A 20619-nucleotide genomic window follows, 5' to 3' on the forward strand; every position below is an offset into this window, starting at 1 on the left:
TCATGGACTGGAAGACTTAACATTGTTAAGATGGCAATACTCCAACCTTGTAAGTTCAATGACTCCTTTCTATAGGTTCAGTGCAATCTCCATCAAAATCAGAGCTGCCTTTATTGTAGAAATTGACAAACTGATTTTAAGATTCATATGGAAAACAAGGGATCCAGAAGAGCCAAAATTATATTGAAAAAAGAACAAATCTGAAAGACTCATCCTTGCCAATTTTGAAACTTACCACAAAACTACAGTAATCAAACCTTTCATGACATAAAGATAAACATATAGATCAATGGAAGAGAACTGAGAGTCCACAAATGAATCCTCACATTCATGGTCAATTGATTTTTTGACAAAGGTACCAAGACAATTCAATGGGTAGAAAATAGTCTCACCAAATAATTGTACTGGTACAACTATATATCACGTGCAAAAGCACAAAGTTGGACTCCTATTCTCACCATTTACAAAAATTAACTCCAAATGGCTCAAAGGCCTAAAAGTAAGAGCTAAAATTATAAACTCTTAGAAAGAAATTATAGACGTAAATCTTTGTGACCTTGGATTAGGCAATGAATTCTTAGATATGATGCCTAAAACACAACCAAGAAAATAAACTAGACTTCTTCAAAATTAAAAACCTTTATGCTTCAAAGGATACTATCAAGAAAATGAAAAGACAACCCACAGAACAGAATATATTTGCAAGTCATATCTGCTAAGGTTTAATATCTAGAATATATAAATATCTAGAAATTATAAGATTTAATATCTAGAATATATAATCAATAAAAAATAATTTGACTTAAAAATGGACAAAGGACTTGAATTTTTTTTTTGGTGGCAGGGACAGTCTCGCTCTGTTACTTAGGCTGGAATGCAGTGGCACAATCTCAAGTCACTGCTCAAGCTATTCTCCTGCTTCAGCCTCCCAAGTAGCTGGGAATACAGGCGCATGCCACCACACCCAGCTAATTTTTATATTTTTAGTAGAGACGGCGTTTCACCATGTTGGCCAGGATGGTCTCCAACTCCTGACTTCAAGTGATCCACCCACCTCAGCCTCCCAATATGCTGGGATTATAGGCGTGAGCCACCAGGCCTGGCTAATTTTTATATTTTTCATAGAGATGCAGTTTCACCACGTTGGCCAGGCTGGTCTCGAACTCCTGAGCTCAAGTGATCCTCCTGCCTCAGCCTCCCAATGTGCTGGGATTACAAGCATGAGCCACCATGCCCGGCATCTGCTTTTGTCATCACATTGCTCTTCTTATAAGAATCGTTGAATGCCAGGCCCACCCAGATAATTCAGGATCACCTCTCTATCTCAAAAATCCTTAACTTAATCACATCTGCTACATCCCCCTTTTGTCATAGGGTAACATTCACAGGTTTGGGTATTAGAAGATGCAGACACTTGGGGTGCCATGATACAGCCTACCACAAAGAGTGAAACAGGCTTAGTACACAACCCAGTTATTTTCAGTGGAACTGAAAACACCCATCCACACAAAAACTTGTACACAGGATGTTAATAACAGCACTCATCATAATAACCAAAAAGTAGAAACAACTCAAAAGTCCCCCAACTAATAAATGGATAAACAGGCCAGGCGCAGTGGCTCATGCCTGTAATCCCAGCACTTTGGGAGGCCAAGGCAGGCGGATTGCTTGAGGTCAGGAGTTCGAGACCAGCCTGGCCAACATGGTGAAACCCCGTCTCTACTAAAATATAAAATTAGCGCGTGACACATGCCTGTAATCCTAGCTACTCAGGAGGCTGAGGCAGGAGAACGGCTTGATCCCGGGAAGCAATCAAGTTGCATTGAGCTGAGATTGTGCCATTGCATTCCAGCCTGGGTGACAGAGTGAGACTCCATCTCACAAATAAATGGATAAACAAAATGTGGTCTCTCCATAAAACAGAATATTATTCCGCCCAAAAGGAATGAAGTATTGATACATGCTAGAACATGGATGAACTTTGAAAACATAAAAGCTCAACACAAAAGCTCACATGTTGTATGATTGCATTTATAGGGAATGTCTAGAAGAGGTCGTTCCAGAGACACAGAAAGTAGACTAGTGTTTGCAGAGACGGTGGGGGATGAGGAATGGGGAGTGACTCCTGAATGAGTGTGGAGTTTCTGTTTGAGTTGATGAATAGGTTCTGGAATTAGCTAGTGGCAATGGTTGCACAACTTTGTGACTATACTAGAAACCACTGGTTAGGTAAAGAGTGAATTTTGATGTGAATTATACCTTCATTTCTTTAAAATATGCTAATACACCGGGTGCGGTCGCTCACACCTGTAATCCCAGCACTTAGGGAGGCTGAGGCAGACGGTTCATGAGGTCAGGGGATCAAGACCATTCTGGCTAACACAGTGAAACACCATCTCTACTAAAAATACAAAAAATTATTCGGGTGTGGTGGCAGGCACCTGTAGTCCCAGCTACTCGGGAGGCTGAGGCAAGAGAATGGCATGAACCCAGGAGGTGGAGGTTGCGGTGAGCCAAGATCGTACCACTGCACTCCAGCCTGGGCAACAGAGTGAGATTCTGTCTTAAAAAAAACAAAAAAACAAAAAAACAAAACAAAACAACCTTTTTGTTGTTTTTTGAGATGGAGTCTCACTTTGTCACCCAGGTTGGAGTACAGTGGCACGATCTTGGCTCACTGCAACCTCCGTCTCCCAGGTTCAAGTGACTCTCCTACCTCAGCCTCCTGAGCAGCTGGGATTACAGGTGCACGCCACCACGCCCAGCTAATTTTTTGTATTCTTAGTAGAGATGGGGTTTCACCATGTTGACCAGGCTGGTCTTAAACTCCTGACCTCAGGTAATCCACTCGCCTTGTCCTCCCAAAGTGCTAGGATTATAGGCGTGAACCACTGTGCCTGGCCTTTTTTGCCTTTTGTTTCATACCTTCCTTGGATGGGGGGATTCTAGGGACTGCTCCAAACAAACGAAGCTAATTAGAGATATAATTCAGACTCCTGTGGCAATTCAGAGAATGACTACACATTTCATTGATGAATGGGAATGTGTCATAGGACCCACCCACTTGACAAAAATGGAACCAGTCTCTGCCCTCTACAAGCCCTAAGCCGAGCAGGGTAAAAAGGGTGCATGTGGGTGGTTAAGGTAGGACAGACAGTGGTGTACCCCAAAAGAATATAGAGACACCATTATTGAGGTGCTAAGAAGGAAAACTTCCTGGTCAAGGTATTTGGTATCCACAGAAACCAGACTAATCTTGAAGTCAACCCAAGATCTGCATTTAATGAGGTTGGGGCTGAGAAATAACCTTCACCCACCCTCATTTCCTCGGTTTTCAGGCTAAGGGGTAGCAAGTAAATTTGCAATTAGAAATATCACTTTTGGCCAGGTTCAGTGGCTCACACCTGTAATCCCAGCACTTTGGGAGTCTGAGGCAGGCAGGTCACTTGAGTCCAGGGGTTCAAGACCATCCTGGGCAACATGGCAAAATCCTGTCTCTATAAAAAATACAAAAATTCACGAGGCATGGTGGTGAGTGCCTGTAGTCCCATATACTCTGGACGCTGAGGCAGGAGGCTCACTTGAACCCAGGAAGGTTAGGGCTGCAATGAGCTCTGATTGTGACACTGCACTCTATCCTGGGTGACAGAGTGAGACCCTGTCTCAAAAAATAAAAATTAAAAAAAAATAAAAAGTAAAATAAAAGAAATAGCACCTTCTCCATTCCACACTAGAACTTTGATTCCACAGACTCAGAGCCATAGGAGTAACGGCCATTAGCCTTTTGACAAAGGCAGTTTAGCTCAAACCATAATCTCTTCACTCCTTTCTTTAAAAGGCCAAAAAGAGTTTGCAAGTTCTGAATTTATTAAACATTATCCAGCCAGAGACACTTGCTAAGAACATATTTTGCCCAAGACTACTCTAAACACTACGTACTGACCGCCACCCCTTTGGCTGGTTTTTCAGGTGTGTCAAGGCAGAAGCTCGTGATATTCCTTCTCTTTAAGGTTTGTTCATCTTTCTTGGCCTTTCGGAGCTCCAGGCTGACCGCCATCCTCTGCTGTCGCCTCAGCTAGTAAGGAAAAGAAATTGGAGCATTTAGAACCGGGAGTGGGGATGTCACCACATGTAGAACCAGGAGTGAGGATGCCACATTTAGTCTGTCAAACATGTTTCAAATCATCCAATTTCATTTTCACAGATACAATAGGCTGGAAGAGTTCAGATCACACAGTTAGTAAATCATCTCAGCTCTGTTTACCTCCTCTTTTCTCTTACACCACGTCTGGAAAATAATTTGATCTTCCTTCCAAAATAAAGCAAGACCATGCACAACCTTGACAGGCCGGGATTCTCAGCTGTAAAAACACTTCAGCAAAGCATCCCATTGCCCTAAGTCTGAACACATCTTCAATGACGCTGATGATTTCCTGAAGTGTATGGCTGCTTCCTGAATGTGCTCAGGACTGTTCAGTGGTGGCTACGATAGGTGGTGCTGGGGACAACTGGGGGACTGCCCATGTCCTAGACACCCTGATCATTTTCACTATATATATATTTTATATATTATACAATATAATATATATATTATTTTATATATTATATAATATATAATATATATCAAATATATATTTGATTATAATTATAATATATATCAAATATATATTTGATTATAATTATAATAGATATCAATAGATATTATATATAAATATATCAAATATTTATATGTAATATAAATCTATATTACATATTATATATATTTTATATATTATATATATTTTATATATTTTTTTTCTTTTTGAGATGGAGTCTCACTCTTTCACCCAGGCTGGAGTGCAGTGGCATGATCTCAGCCCACTACAACCTCTGCCTCTGGGGTTCAAGCCATTCTTGTGCCTCAGCCTCCCAAGTAGCTGGGATTACAGGCATTTGTCACCACACCTGGCTAATTTTTGTACTTTTAGTAGAGATGGGGTTTCTCCATATTGGCCAGGCTGCTCTAGAATTCCACAGCTCAAGTGATCCACCTTCCTCAGTCTCCCAAAGTGCTGAGATTGTAGGCTGAGCAACTGTACATGGCCCATTTCCACCATTAATGAAACCTGTCTATAAGCCATTAAAGCCTTCATCCCCAAAACTGCATACTGAGGGAGATTAAAACTAAAATGAGGCTGGGCATGGTAACTCATGCCTGTAATCCCAGCACTTTGGGAGGTCAAGACAGGAGGATCACTGAGGCCAGGAGTTCCAGACCAGCCTGGACAGCATAGCAAGACCCTTTTTCTACCAAAAAAAAATTAGCTGGGCATGGTAGCATGCACCTGTAGTCCTAGCTACTTGGGAGGCTGAGGTGGGAGGATCCCTTGAGCCAGGGAGGTCTAGGCTGCAGTGAGCTATGATTGTAGCACTGCACTTCAGACTGGGCAATAGAGTGAGACCCTGCCTCTAAAAAAACACATGCTCACGCTCATGCTCTCTTTCTCTCTCTCTCGCTCTCTCTGCCAGTTAATGACTCAAACTTTATAGTATTAAGAATCCTGAGGAAATGACTTAACCTTTCTAGATAGCTGAGCTTAGGCTGAAGACATTTCAGGAACAATTATAAAGAAGTCACCATGTATTAGATATTTTTGGTTCCTTAAGCTACTTAATTCTTGCTTGAAAAAGGACCATCAACTGGGCACAGTGGCTCATGCCTGCAATCTCAGCACTTTGGGAGGCCAAGGCAGGAGGACTGCTCGAGCTCAGGAGTTCAAGAACAGCCTGGCCAACATAGTGAGACCCTGTCCCTACAAAGAAAAATAAAAAATTAGCCAGGCATGGTGCTACTTGGGAGGCTGAGGTGGGAGGATCACTTGAGCCTGGGAGGCAGAGGCTGCGGTAAACTATGATCGTGCCACTGCGCTCCAGCCTGGATGACAGAGCAAGACCATGTATCAAATAATAAAAGGAAAAAATGTAAAAGGGTCATGGTGGCATTATATGGCAAGGCAGGAACATCTTTGGGAATCACTGAGCCCATCACATTGTTGCCCCCTTGCTGGGCAGGTCTTCCCTGTAAACACTTTTGTACCTTTCTCTCTTCTCTTTGGCAGGCCCTACATGTTGCTGTGAAGACTCAATTCCTTTGTTCTCACTGATTTCCTTTAATCTGCAGTGGTTCTGGAACCCAGACAGCTTCTTTGTTGGAATAGGTTACTATAAGAGTGATTTGGTTCCTGGGCCAGGCACGGTGGCTCACGCCTGTAATCCTAGCACTTTGGGAGGCCAAGGCAGGGGGATCACGAGGTCAGGAGATTGAGACCATCCTGGCCGACATGGTGAAACCCCATCTCTACCAAAACACACACAAAAAATTAGCCATGCGTGGTGGCAGGCACCTGTAGTCCCAGCCACCTGGGAGGCTGAGGCAGGAGAATTGCTTGAATCCAGGAGGTGGAGGTTGCAGTGAGCTGAGATCACACCATTGCACTCCAGCCTGATGACAGAGCAAGGCTCCATCTCAAAAAAATAAAAATAAAAATAAAAAGTGATTTTGTTCCTGATGGTGGCCTAACCAGGCTGCTGTGACCCTGTGCTTCCCTCATTCTCCTCATCAGGCTTTTGGATTCCCAAGGTGGAGCTAAACTTATATGATGCCAGTCAAGATACAGAGATGGGGACTGGGTGCAGAGGCTCATGCCTGTAATCCCAGCACTTTGGGAGGCCAAGGCAGGCAGATCACTTGAGGCCGGGAATTTGAGACCAGCCTGGCCAACATGGCAAAACCCTGTCTCCACTAAAAATGCAAAAAATTAGCCAGGTGTAATGGCGCACACCTGTAATCCCAGCTACTTGGGAGGCTGAGGCATGAGAATCACTTGAACCTGGGAGGCAGAGGTTGCAGTGAGCCGAGATTGCGCCATTGCACTCCAGCCTGGACTATGAAGCAAGTCTTCATCGCAAAAATAAAAAGATAGAGATGGAGGACAGAGCTAGCAACAGAAAACTACGCTACCAAAGAAGCTGAGTGAGAGTTAGAATCCATATATGCAGCACAGACCCCCGCCTCCCACTGTCCCCAGCCCCTGGGCTCAACCTGGCAGCAAGAACAGCCTGGACCTCTCAGTTCCAAGTCCTATGTCTACAAGGCGTGCTTGTTGGCCATACCTATATGCTGACGTTTTAGCTCCTTGGTAAGCCTCATTGACATGAGCAGCTGTAAACACCTGTATACTGGCCCCTGGGGAAGCCATCCAGCCCCTTGGAAATAAATAGCGGTCTTTTTTTTGTTTTTTTCAGACGAAGTCTCGCACTGTTGCCCAGGGTGGAGTGCAGTGGCACAATCTCGGCTCACTGCAACCTCCGCCTCCCAGGTTCAAGCAGTTCTTCTGCCTCAGCCCCCGCAAGCAGCTGGGATTACAGGCCTCCGCCACCATGCCCATCTAATTTTTTGTATTTTTAGTACAGACGGGGTTTCACCACATTGGCCAGGCTGGTCTCGAACTCCTGACCTCAAGTGATTTGCCCACTTCAGCCTCCCAAAGTGCTGGGATTACAGGCGTGAGCCACCACGCCCAGCCCAGCCTGGTTTTTTGGTTTGGTTTTGTTTTAGAGACAGGGTCTGGCTCTGTCACCCACACTGGAGTGCAGTGGCGCAATCACAGTACACTGCAGCCTTGAACTCCTGGGCTCAAGCAATCCTCCTGCCTCAGCCACCAGAGTAGCTGAGACTGCAGGTACCTGCCACCACACCTGGCTGGTTTTGTTTTTGTAGAGTTGGAGGTCTTGGTATGTTACCCAGGCTCATCTAGAACTCCTGTCCTCAAGCGATCCTCCCACCTTGGCCTCCCAAAGTGCTGGGAACACAGGCATGAGCCACCACAGTCCAGCTAAGCAGCCCTGTTTTATGGATGAAGAAACCGGGGTTCTGAAATTAAATAATTTCAAGATTCCATGGAAACTTTGATTTGATTCCACAGTTGTCTGGCTTCTAAGTCCACATGCTTTTTGTCTTCCCCACCTTTAATATTTTACGATGAAAATAGCAAACATACAGAAAAGTTGAAAGGTTGATTCAGGGAAACACCTAGGCATCTATCTAAAGAATCTTTTGCTATATTTGCCTTATCAACCCATCTCTCCACCACCACCACTCCCCATCCTTTTTTTTTTTTTTTTTTTTTTTTTGAGATGGAGTTTCTCTCTTGTAGCCCAGGCTGGAGTGCAGTGGCGTGATCTCAGCTCACTGCAACCTCCACCTCCTGGGTTCAAGCAATTCTCCTGCCTCAGCCTCCCAAGTAGCTGGGATTACAAGTGCATGCCACCACGCCCAGGTAGTTTTTGTATTTTTAGTAGAGACAGGCTTACACCATATTGGCCAGGATGGTCTTAATCTCCTGACCTCGTGATCTACCTGCCTCAGCCTCTCAAAGTGTTGGGATTACAGGCATGAGCCACCGTGCCTGGTCTCTTCACCCCATTTTCTATGCAGATTGCACTGGCCCCCGATAGAAGCAGGTAGGTGTTTTATACTCACAGATGCATCTTTGCCGCAGTACTTAAATTTTCTCCGCCTGTCTTCTGGAGCATCTAAGGTCGGCATATTGACTGGAAGTAGTAAGTTACCTGCAGGTTGGACAGGAACAAAGAAATTTTCAGCGCCCATTATGTGGGTTATTATGTCAGTATCATCAGGCTCTAACCCTTAAAGGGCTCACAGTGGAACAGAGAGTAGACCCAGGAAGCTAGCCTTTTTTTTTGAGACGGAGTCTCGCTCTGTCACCCAGGCTCGAGTGCAGTGGCAGGGTATCAGCTCACTGCAATCTCCACCTCCCGGGTTCAAGCAGTTCTCCTGCCTCAGCCTCCCAGGTAGCTGGGATTACAGGCACCTGCCACCATGCCCTGCTAATTTTTGTATTTTTAGTAGAGATGGGGTTTCACCATGTTGGCCAGGCTGGTCTTGAACTCCTGAACTTATGATCTGCCTGCCGCAGCCTCCCAAAGTGCTGGGATTACAGACATGAGCCACCGTGCCCAGCCAGCGTTTTTTTTTTTTTTTTGAGACCAGGGAAACAGAGACAGTTAGAACCCATATACACAGCACAGACTCCCCATCCCCAACCCTTGGGCTCAAGCTGGCAGCAAGAACAGTCTGGACTTCTCCAGTTCCATGTCCTGTTTCTGCAAGGCTGCTTGTTGACATCAGAGAGTCACTCTGTCACCCAGGCTGGAGTGCAGTGGCACAATCACAGCTCACTGCAACCTCGACCTCCTGGACTCACGTGATCCACCCACCTCAGCCTCTTGAGTAGCTGGGACTACAGGCATGAGCCACCACACCTGGTTTATTTTTGGTTTTTTGTTTGTTTTTGTAGAGTCGGCATTTCACCATGTTGCTGAGGCTGGTCTTGTACTCCTGAGCTCAAGTGATCCTCCCACCTGAGCCTCCCAAAGTGCTGGGATGACAGGCATGAACCCGAAGTCAGCTTTTATAAGCATCACCACGCCAGCTCAGTAGGCTGTGAGCACTGTGGGAGCACCAAGACGACCAACACTGGGCATAGCAGTAAAGGAAACCTTTTAAAGATGCTTTAGTTTCAACTGCATCCTCAATGAGGCAGATGGGCTGGTTGTCATATGTAGAAGCCTTTCATGCCAGGCGCGGTGGCTCACGCCTATAATCCCAGCACTTTGGGAGGCTGAGGCAGGCGTATCACTTGAGGCCAGGAGTTCGAGATCAGCCTGGGCAACATGGGAAAACCCCGTCTCTACTAGAAATACGAAAATTAGCCAGGTATGGTGGCGGACACCTGTGATTCTAGCTATTTGGGAGACTCAGGCAGGAGGATCACTTGAATCCAGGAGGCGGAAGTTGTAGTGAGCTGAGATCACACCATTGCACTCCAGCCTGGGCAACAGAGTAAGATTCCATCTCAAAAAGAAGAGGAAGAAAAAAAAAGAAGCCTTTTACACAGTGTGTCTGAGGAGTTATGAATCAGGCATATGTACAGGGGGGTGAGGAGAGACCCACCAAGGCTGCAACAGGAACCCCCACGCCCCATGCACCAGCACATGGGGTCAGGATAGTCTCAAGTACAAGTTGCTGAGAATCCTGTAGTAGACTGCCTCGACCCCAGTCCAGACCACCATCACCTCTTACCCACACTACCGCTATGTTGCCTTCCAGCTGGTCTCCCTGCTTCTCCCATTGCCTTATTCCAATCCATTCTTTGCACAGAGTACATGTGATTGTGGATCACCTAAAGTCAGGAGTTCGAGACCAGCCTGACCAACATGACGAAACCCCATCTCTACTAAAAGTACACAATTAGCCAGGTGTGATCACGGGCGCCTGTAGTCCCAGCTACTCGGGAGGCTGAGACAGGATAATTGCTTGAACCCAGGAGGCAGAGGTTGCAGTGAGCCAAGATCGCACCACTGCACTCCAGCCTGGGCAACAGAACAAGACTCCATCTCAAAAAAAAAAGAAAAGAAAAATATCTGATTAGCCAGGCACGGTGGCTCATGCCTGTAATCCCAGCAACTTGAGAGGTTTAGGTGGAGAACTGCTTAAGGCCAGGTATTCAAGACCAGCCTGGGCAACAAAGCAAGACCCCATCTCTACAAAAAACATAAAAATAAGCTGGGCATGGTGGTGCGTACCTGTAGTCCCAGTTACTTCAGGCTGAGGTGGGAGGATTTCTGGAGCCCAGGAAGTCAAAGCTGCAGTGAGCCATGATTGCACCACTGAACTCCATCCTGGGCGACAGTGAGACCCTGTCTCAAAAAATAAAATGAAAAAAAAAAAAAAAAAAAAAAAGGAAGATGTTCTCTGGCCAGGTGCGGTAGCTCACGACTGTAATTCCAGCACTGGAAGGCCAAGGTGGACACATTGCTTGGGCCCTGGAGTTGGAGGCTGCAATGAGCCATTATTACACCACTGCACTCCAGCCTGCACAGCCCAGCGAGACCCTGTCTCTAAAGCAAATTGTTTAAAAAATACAAAAACAAAATCAAGAAGAATCTGATCTAACTCTCCTGCTTAAAACACTCTCTCCTGGCTACCCATTAAGTTTAGAAGAAAATTCACTTTCTACACTGGCCCCAGCCCACTTCACCTCCAACAACTCTTCCCTTGATCATTGTGTTCTAGACCCCTGGGCTTCATTATGAAGTATTCCGGGTTCATTGTACTTGGGCCTTTGAAGGAGCTGCTCCGCCCAGGATCTCCGCACACTTGGCTCCTCTTCATTCAGTCTCTGCTTAAACATTTCTGAAAGCCCTTCCTGTCTTCCTAGTCTTATTTTCTTCTCAGCTTTAACCACTGCCTGATATTTTCTTGTTTGTCCATCTTCGTCTCCCTCCACTCCCCGTGATAACTGTACTGTGTGTGTCTTAGGCGGGGATTTCTCACCTCTTTCACAACACATGACAAAGTAGGTACTCAAATATTTGTCAGGGGAGGGTGGTGCGTGATACGAGACAGGGCGTTGGTCCTCAGTGAGAGGTGGTTTTTCAAATCAGGCCAAGTTTGAACTTTTTTTTTTTTTTTTAATTGGAGGGAGTTTCCTTTTGTGTTTTTGTTTTGCTTTTGAGACAGAGTCTTGCTCTGTTGCCCAGGCTGGAGTACAATAACTAGTGCGATCATGGCTTACTGCAGCCTCAACCACTTGAGCTCAAGTGATCCTCCTGCCTCGGGCTCCCGAGCAGCTGGGACTAAAGGCACAAGCCACCATGGCTGGCTAATTTGTATTTTTTGTAGAGATGAGATCTCACTATGTTGCCCAGGCTGGTTTCAAACTCCTGGGCTCAAGCAATCCTCCCCGCTCAGCATCCCAAAGCATTGGGATTACAGGCATGAACCACTGCAACTGGCCCCAAGTTTGAATGTTCACAAGGCAGCAGGGAATATTTCTTACAGGTATGTAATATTCATCTGTTTCTGATCATACGAGATGTTCCAGACTACATTATAGAAAATAGAAAACTGGATAAAGAAAGTCAACTGACTCTCGTCTTCGGTGAATAGCAGCCAAGAATAGTTTTGGTAGAAAAGACTAATTCAGACATATCAATTTGAAAGGGGTAGTGTAGACAACTTGAAGATTTGTATCAGGGAATTTATAGCCGGCCGGGCATGGTGGCTCATGCCTGTAATTCCAGCACTTTGGGAGGCCGAGACAGGTGGATCACCTGAGGTCAGGAGTTCGAGACCAACCTGGCGAAACCCTGTCTCTACTAAAAATACAAAAATTAGCTGGGCTTGGTGGCAGGCACCTGTAATCCCAGCTACTTGGGAGGTTGAGGCAGAGAATTGCTTGAACTTGAGAGGAGAAGGTTGCAGTGAGCCGAGATCAAGTCACTGCACTCCAGCCTGGGTGACAGAGTGACACACTGTCTGAAAAAAGTAATTTAGAGCCAAGACTGATGTTGTAAGAAGAGAGACAAGCTCTGCGTAAGATCAGACCAAGGATTGAGTCTTGAGGATACTCACATTAGGGCCTGAGAGAATAAAGAATTAGCAAAGAACCAGGATAAAGAAGGGAATTAGAGATAGAACAACAGAGTTAGAGGCACTGCCAGTAACAGTAGTCACCATGCCAGGGACAAGTCCCTAAAATGAAGCTCCAGCCACCCACAGCAAGACAGGAGCTACAGGAGAGCATGTCAGCTGAGCCTCAGAGCAGAGGAAACCAACAGTCTACACTATCCCTCTGGGTTTCAGATCCTGGTGGCTCTGCCTGCTTTAAAGCATTAGTTTCTTCCAGAGCCTGGGAAAGAATAGCCTATATACCTTGTCCGCAAATCTGATCACGGGAAATGCAAATTAGTTCCTCGAATTGACCAATCTCTCCCACTCTCTGATCTCAAAGCCAGAGAGGTGGAGGGTGACACCTGGTTTAAACATTCACAAAGCTCTCAATCATTGTGAGTCATGTTGACCTCGTCCGCAACCAGTGTGGACAAAGGGACCTCAGTGAATCCGGAGTCCCTCAGTTGTTGTCCAGGGAGCCCTCACAGAAGTTGGCTTAAGACTATCTCAAGATTTAGATTTCTTCAGTACAACTTCAAGCTCAAGGTAGCTTTACCCCTAGTAACACGTCAGAACTCAGCGCACCCGGGAAGGGAAGAAAACTGCACTGCAAGACAGCCTCAGCACTGGGAGCTCAGGCTAGGAAACACTGATGTCTGATCCAGATGTGTCAACTTTTTTTTTTTTTTGAGATGGAGTTTCATTCTTGTAGCCCAGGCTGGAGTACAGTGGTGCAATCTCAGTTCACTGAAACCTCTGCCTCTCGGTTCAAGCAATTCTTCTGCCTCAGCCTCCCAAGTAGCTAGGATTACAGGCACCTGCCACCACACCCAGTTATTTATATATATATACACACACACACACATATACATATATACATGCATACATATATACACATGCATACATATATATATACATATATATATATATATATTTTTTTTTTTTTTTTTTGTAGAGATGGGGTTTCATCATATTGGCTGGGCTGGTCTCAAACTACTGACCTCAGGTGACCCACCCGCCTTGGCTTTTCAAAGTGCTGGGATTACAGGCATGAGCCACCATGGACAGCCTACTTTTAAGTAATCTCAAATTCTGCCATGTAAGGAAGAGAAGAGTTGCTTTTTAAGACTAAATTGGCCAGGCACAGTGGCTCACGCCTGTAATCTCAACGCTTTGGGAGGCCAAGGCTGAAGCTTGAGCCAGAAGTTTGAGACCAGCCTCAGCAACATGGTGAGACCCTATCTCTACAAAAAAAAAAGAATTGATCTGGCATGGTGGTGGGCATGGTAGTCCCAGATACTCAGTGGGAGGATCACTGAGCCCCAGAAATCAAGGCTGCAGTGAGCCGTGATTGTGCCACTGCACTCCCACATGGGTGACAGAGTGAGACCCTATCTCAAAAAGAAAAAAGACAAAATCATTGCTATTGATTACAGTATCCTTTAAACATCTTGAAAACCAGATTCCTAGTCCCTAGAATAACCAGTGTCAAGAGGATCATCAGTTGAACCAAAATTTGGGTTTAAATGAGATTCTACCTCTAGGTCTCCAAGAATAGAGACACAGGGCATTTATAAGCCTGGAATAGACAAGAATTATTGGTCTATTTAGGGAGCAATGGCCAAAAGGGTTTTTTTGTTTCATTTTTTTGAAACGGAGTCTCACTCTGTTGCCCAGACTGGAGTGCAGTGGTGCGATCTCGGCTCACTGTAAGCTCTGCCTCCCAGCTTCCAGTAATTCTCCTGTCTCAGCCTCCTGAGTAGCTGGGATTATAGGCATGCACCACCACACCCAGTTAATTTCTGTATTTTTAGGAGAGACGGGGGTTTCACCATGTTGGCCACGATGGTTTCAAACTCTTAACCTTGTGATCCGCCCACCTCAGCCTCCCAAAGTGCTGGGATTACAGGTGTGAGCCACCGCGCCTAGCCTTTTTTTTTTTTTTTTTTTTTAAACAGAGTCTCACTGTTGCCCAGGCTGGAGTGCAGCAACGCAATCGTAACTCACTGCAGCTTTGACTTCCTGGGCTCAAATGATCCTCCCACCTCAGCTTCCTGAGTAGCTGGGACCACAGGAACAAGCTACCACAGTTCACTAATTTTTTACATTTTTCGTAGAGATGGGGTCTCACTCTGTCACCCAGGCTAGGGTGCAGTGATACAATCATAGCTCACTGCAGCCTCAAACTACTGGGCTCAAGCAATCTTCTCACTTCAGCCTCCCAAGTAGCTGGGACTACAGATGTGTACCACCATACTCAGCTAATGTTTTCATTGTTTAGAGATGCGGTCCTGCTTTGTTGCCCATGCTGGTCTTGAACTCCTGATCTCAAATGATCCTCCTGCCTCCACCTCTCAAAGCACTGGAATTATGAGCATAAGCCACTGTACCTGGCCCAAAACATTTATTATGTGCCCAGAATTTTAGATATTTAGGATTAAAAGAAGCAACATCTAATACTACGGTAAAAATATCCCCACTTTGCAGGTGAAGGAGCCATTTCAGACATCACTTCCCAAAGTTCCCATAACTGTGAAGTATCAGAACCAGGACATCAGATTTGACTCCTGCTTCCAAGCTTTGCAGCCAATAATCTGTAACAAGGTCTAATTAGGAAAGCATGAAATCACCACCATGGCCAGCGCTGTGGCTCACACCTGTAATCCCAGCACGTTGTGAGGCCCAGGTGGGTAGATCCTCTGAGATCAGGAGTTTGAGACGATCCTGGCCAATGTGGCAAAACCCCGTCTCTACTAAAAATATACAAATAAAAAAAAATTAGCCAGGCATAGTGGCACGTGCCTGTAGTCCAATCTATTTGGGAGGTTGAGGCAGGAGAATCGCTCGAACCTGGGAGGCAGAGGTTGCAGTGAGCCAAGATCACACCAGTGCACTCCAGTCTGGGTGACAGAGCAAGACTCTATCTCAAAAAAAAAAAAAAAAAAAAAATTAGCCAGGTGTGGTGGTGTGCACCTGTAGTTCTGGCTACTTGGGAGGCTGAGGAGGGAGAACCGCTTGAACCCAGGAGGTGGAGGCTGCAGTGAGCAGAGATCATGCCACTACAATCCAGCCTGGGTAACAAAGGACCCTGTTTCAAAGGAAGAAGGGGGAAAGGGGAAGGGGGGAAGAAGGGGGAAGGGGGGAAGAAGGGGGAAGGGGGGAAGAAGGGGGAAGGGGGGAAGAAGGGGGAAGGGGGGATGAAGGGGGAAGGGGGGATGAAGGGGGAAGGGGGGATGAAGGGGGAAGGGGGGAAGAAGGGGGAAGAAGGGGGAAGGGGGGAAGAAGGGGGAAGAAGGGGGAAGGGGGAAGAAGGGGGAAGGGGGGAAGAAGGGGGAAGGGGGGAAGAAGGGGGAAGGGGGGAAGAAGGGGGAAGGGGGGAAGAAGGGGGAAGGGGGGAAGAAGGGGGAAGGGGGGAAGAAGGGGGAAGGGGGGAAGAAGGGGGAAGGGGGGAAGAAAGGAAGGGAAAGGGAAGGGAAGGAGGCAGGCCAGTCACCACTATGGTTGGCACTTAACACGTGGGGTGAGATGTTAGAAAGGAGGAAAGCCCGTTTCATGCAACAGAAACAATAGAGGCCACTTCTGAAATACCTGCTCTAGCTGCCACCTTGTTGCTACACTTCACATGTTGCCAATGGCACGATTATCTCAGTTAGTGAGACTGAGCATGTGTGAGGAAGAGGCCAGTTTGGTACCAGGGGCTGCAATCCTGCCTCTTGGAAGACCCAAGACAGCATTCAGCTCTAGGACCATTGCCAAAGGAACCGCTCATCCTTCTGCCACATCCTGGAAGCCATGGCTATTAGAAACTTCGAAAGTGTAGCTGGGCACGGTGGCTCATGCCTGTAATTCCAGCACTTTGGGAGGCCAAGGTGGGTGGATCACAAGGTCAGGAGATCGAGACCAGCCTGGTCAACATGGTGAAGCCCTGTCTCTACTAAAAATATAAAAATTAGCCGGGTGTGGTGGCGGGCGCCTGTAATCCCAGCTACTCGGGAGGCTGAGGCAGGAGAATCACTTGAACCCGAGAGGCGGAGGTTGCAGTGGGCTGAGATGGCGCCACCGCACTCCAGCCTGGGTGACAGAGTGAGACTGTCTCAAAAAAAAAAAAAAAAAAGTTTGCCACCTTCCTTCAAACCAAGTATCACAGGAGATGTCTTAGAGCAGACAAAGCTCAACAGCATATGAGACAGGGTCCTCCCCACTCCTTGAGGTATCTTTAGGGAGAGGGTTGAAGGTTACAGATTTAGCAAATCACTTTGTGTAGGGACATTCTGCAAACCCAGCTGCAGAGCAGATCCCTGTTGCTTCTCTAGTCACAGCTCAGATCCCGCTGCTTTCCCCTCACGTGGCTGTTGGCAGCGACCAGGCGAGCTGGCTGCCCTGTCATTCTTCACTTAGGAAAGTGTTGACAGCCAGGCACAGGGGCTCACACCTGTAATCCCAGCAGTTTGGGAGATCATTTCAGACTGGGAGTTCAAGACCCACCTGGGCAACATAGTGAGACCCCCATCTCCACACAAAAAAAGAAAAAAATATATAGCCAGGTGTGTTGCTGTACACCTGCAGTCCCAGCTACTCAGGAGGCTGAGGCAGGAGGATCACTTGAGCCCAGTAGGTTGAGGCTGCAGCACTGAGTTATAATTGTACCACTGCACTCCAGCCTGGGCAACAGAGACCCCTTCTCTAATTAAAAATGAAAGCACTGAGTTATACACAATCCAAATCAGTACCCCACCCCTTGTAGCTTTGAGATAGGTCCCATCATCCAGGCTGGAGTGCTGTGGCGCAATCACAGCTCACTACAGCCTCGACTTTCTGGGCTCAGATGATCTCCCACCTCAGCCTTCCAAGGAGCTGGGACTACAGGCACATACCACCATGCCCAGCTAAATTGTTTGTATTTTATAGAGACAGGGGTCTTGTTACATTGCCTGGGCTTGTCTCAAAGTCCTGGGCTCAAGCGATCCTCCCGCCTCAGCCTCCCAAAGTGCTTGGATTACAGACGTGAATCACCGCACCTGGCCCAAGTCTGTATCTTTGTTCATCGGTTCTTCAAGTTTGAGATCCCAAGAAAGCCGAACTGGTGATTAAGGTAAATGTCATCCACCTAGGGGTTTTATTTATCCCTGGGGTCTCAGGCCATCTGGGTTGCTTCGCACACACTGTAAGACCCCTGGCCTGTGTGACAGGTGCCAGAGGACCTGGCAAGGAACCCTATCATGCTTGACGTCCCCCAGGCTCCCAAGCTTTTTTTTTTTTTTTTTTAAGATGGAGTCTGGCTCTGTTGCCCAGGCTGGAACGCAATGGCATGATCTCGGCTCACTGCAATCTCCACCTTCCAGGTTCAAGCGATTCTCCTGCCTCAGCCTCCCAAGTAGCTGGAATTACAGGCATGCACTACCACGCCTAGCTAATTTTTGTATTTTTAGTGAAGACAGGGTTTCACCATGTTGGCAAGCCTGGTCTCAAACTCTTGACCTCAGGTGATCCACTCACCTCGGCCTCCCAAAGTGCTGGAATTACAGGCATTAGCCACCACACCCGGCCACCCCTTACCCTTTCAATCCTTCCTAGTAAGGGACCATTACGGACTTCCAAGTCTTATTAATGGTATTGAGTCTCTTCCTCTGGTTGGGACATTTCGGGCCATTTTTGAGCTTCCTATACTTTTCTAGATCTAGCTGAGCTTTTCCTGTGAGCAACTTTCATGAACTGAGAACCGTTTTAAATTAAGACATATCATCATCCAAGCATTGGCTTCTACAAAATAGCATTTTTCAGATTTCAAAGTAACACATAGTGAGAGCTTAAAGGATATAAATACTTCAGAAATATATTGAATGTTAGCTTCCAATAACCCCACTCCTCCAAGTCAGCCCTAAAAAACTCACACCACCCTGTGTGTGGCCAGCCCGGCTGCACAGGCACTGACGTGGTAATTCGAGGAGGAGATCTTGAACATGCCATTTTGCGACATGTGTTTCCTTCATCTGTACTTTGGGCATCATTTGATGTCAGTATGTTCAGATCTGCATCACTACTAGCCAGTTCTTCAAAGTAGGGTTTGTTTTGTCTAAAACCACATGTTGGATTTCAGCGAGCAAGCGAATGAGACTTATCTGCCAGGAAGGAGGGGTTTGGGGATCCCAGCAGCCTCTGCCCCAAAGCCCCAAGGTGCATTGGTCCACAAGCTGAGGCTAGCTGGGGTTGGGGGTGGAGAGGGAAGGTAAAGTGTTCAGGGACAGGAAAGGATAGCCAGGGAGGGGAAAAGGCCCAGGAATGGGGGCTCCACCTTGCCTTTTTTTTTTTTTTTTTTTTTGAGACAGAGTCTTGCTCTGTCACCCAGGCTGGAGTGTAGTGGCACTATCTCGGCTCACTGCAGCTTCCACCTCCTGGGTTGAAGCTGTTCTTCTCCCTCAGCCTCCCGAATAGCTGGGATTACAGTCACACCACTCCACCCAGCTAATTTTTGTATTTTTACTAGAGACAGTTTCATCACGTTTGCCAGACTGGTCCGGAACTCCTGGCCTCAAGCAATCCACCCACCTCAGCCTCCCAAAGTGCTGGGATTACAGGCATGAGTCACTGGGCCCGGCCCCACCTCGCCTCTCTTTAGCTCTCTGAGGGGCTTTACCAACATGAATGAGACGCACCTGGGGATTCCAGACTTCACTTTCCATGCTGAGAAAGACGGACCAGAGGGGCTTGCAGGTCATGCCCAGGTTGGAGTGATCTCAGCTCACTGCAGCCTCAAACTCCCAGGCTCAGGCAATCCTCCTGCTTCAGCCTCTCGAGTAGCTGGGACCACAGGCATGCGCCATCACACCCGGCTAATTTTTGTATTTTTTGGTAGAGACTGGGCCTCACTATGTTGCCCACTCTGGTCTCCAGTGATCCTCTCCCTTCAGCCTCTCGAGTAGCTAAGAGTACAGGTGCACACCGCCAAACCTGGCTTTCTTTTTTTTTTTTTTTTTTTTTTGGTAGAAATAGGGTCTGCGTTGCCCAGGCTGGTCTCAAACTCCTAGCCACAAGGAGGAGGCAAGAGACCAGGCCCTCTACCTGTCAAGGATAGAAAAGCAAGCTTCCTGGGAGGGGGCTGAATGGGGAACAATTCCCACAGGTGACAACATCCCGGGGAGTACTTCAGGAAGGAGGGGCGCACAGCCAGGCCCAGGACACGGGAGCCACAGCCCACTATGTGGTTAGACTCACTCCAGGCACCCTGTAAGCCCGCGTCTGGGCTCGGCAGAGCAAACAGAGCCCTGCACCTACCACTTCCTCCTTATCCACCTGTGAAAACAAGCCAAGGACGATCGATCTAGCACAGTGTCTCTAAACCAAGGCTGATTTCAGCAGAGAAGACAGCCTAGGCCTTCTCCGAGCTGCCCCCACGGGCAGGCAGATGGGCTTCAGAAAGGGCCCCGAGAGGCGCCTCCGTGGTGGAGGGCAAGGGCACAGCAGCCTCCCCAGGGCCCCCAAACAGCTGCCTGGCTCATTACCCGAACGAGAGCAAGATATGTGATCAGCCAATACCCAGACAGAAGGACTCAGCCAAATCTGGAGCTGGGGCACGCGCACACATACACACCCTCTCACACAAGGACGAGCCACCAACCACTCACCTGGCCAGGAGCCTCGGCCTCCAGCCCCTTGGTCAGCCTTAAATGCTCTCAGCTCATGGCAGGTGTTTCCGAGCCCTTGGCCCCACCTCACAGGGCTGATTCTAACCCCGCACTGATGGTTCTTATGAGTGAACGCAGATTGGAATCACCTGGGGAGTTCTGAGCACGCCCAGGGCAAGAGGCTGATTGAATTGGTCGGGGAGGCTGAGGGGCGAGGCCCAGGTCTCCCAGGTGAGTCTCATGTCCAGAACCTTCAGCCTCTGCAGCTGTAGCCTTTTGAGGCCCTTGGGTAAACCATCACAAGGTGAAGTGGGGTGAGGGTTGGGGGGACTCCTTCTAGGGAAGGGTTTGCATTCTGGACGTTTAAGGCTCCTAGGATCTAGCTAGGTTGAGTGGCCTCTTCCTAAACATGCATAACAGGCTTAAAAGCTGCTGTTGAATGAATTGGCGTTTACTCCCAAGGCAGGCAATAAGATCTGA

At 47.4% G+C, this 20619-nt stretch overlaps 1 protein-coding gene across 2 annotated transcripts in view; it reads right to left on the reverse strand.

Annotated features, from left to right (window-relative positions):
* KPNA7 (karyopherin subunit alpha 7) overlaps positions 1-20253 on the reverse strand; it is a 46882-nt gene extending 26629 nt beyond the window's left edge. For both annotated transcript variants that reach the window (XM_065541694.2, XM_005549124.5), the window contains exons 1-3: positions 20140-20253; positions 8522-8610; positions 3944-4075 (exon numbers count right to left, since the gene is read on the reverse strand). In XM_065541694.2, the coding sequence (XP_065397766.1) occupies positions 3944-4075; positions 8522-8587 (198 nt within the window). In that variant the 5' untranslated portion in view covers positions 8588-8610; positions 20140-20253. The remainder of the gene's footprint in view (positions 1-3943; positions 4076-8521; positions 8611-20139) is intronic.
* Between the last annotated feature and the right edge of the window lie 366 nt (positions 20254-20619).

Source organism: Macaca fascicularis, chromosome 3 (assembly GCF_037993035.2).
Source record: "Macaca fascicularis isolate 582-1 chromosome 3, T2T-MFA8v1.1".
Lineage (NCBI taxonomy): Eukaryota > Metazoa > Chordata > Mammalia > Primates > Cercopithecidae > Macaca > Macaca fascicularis.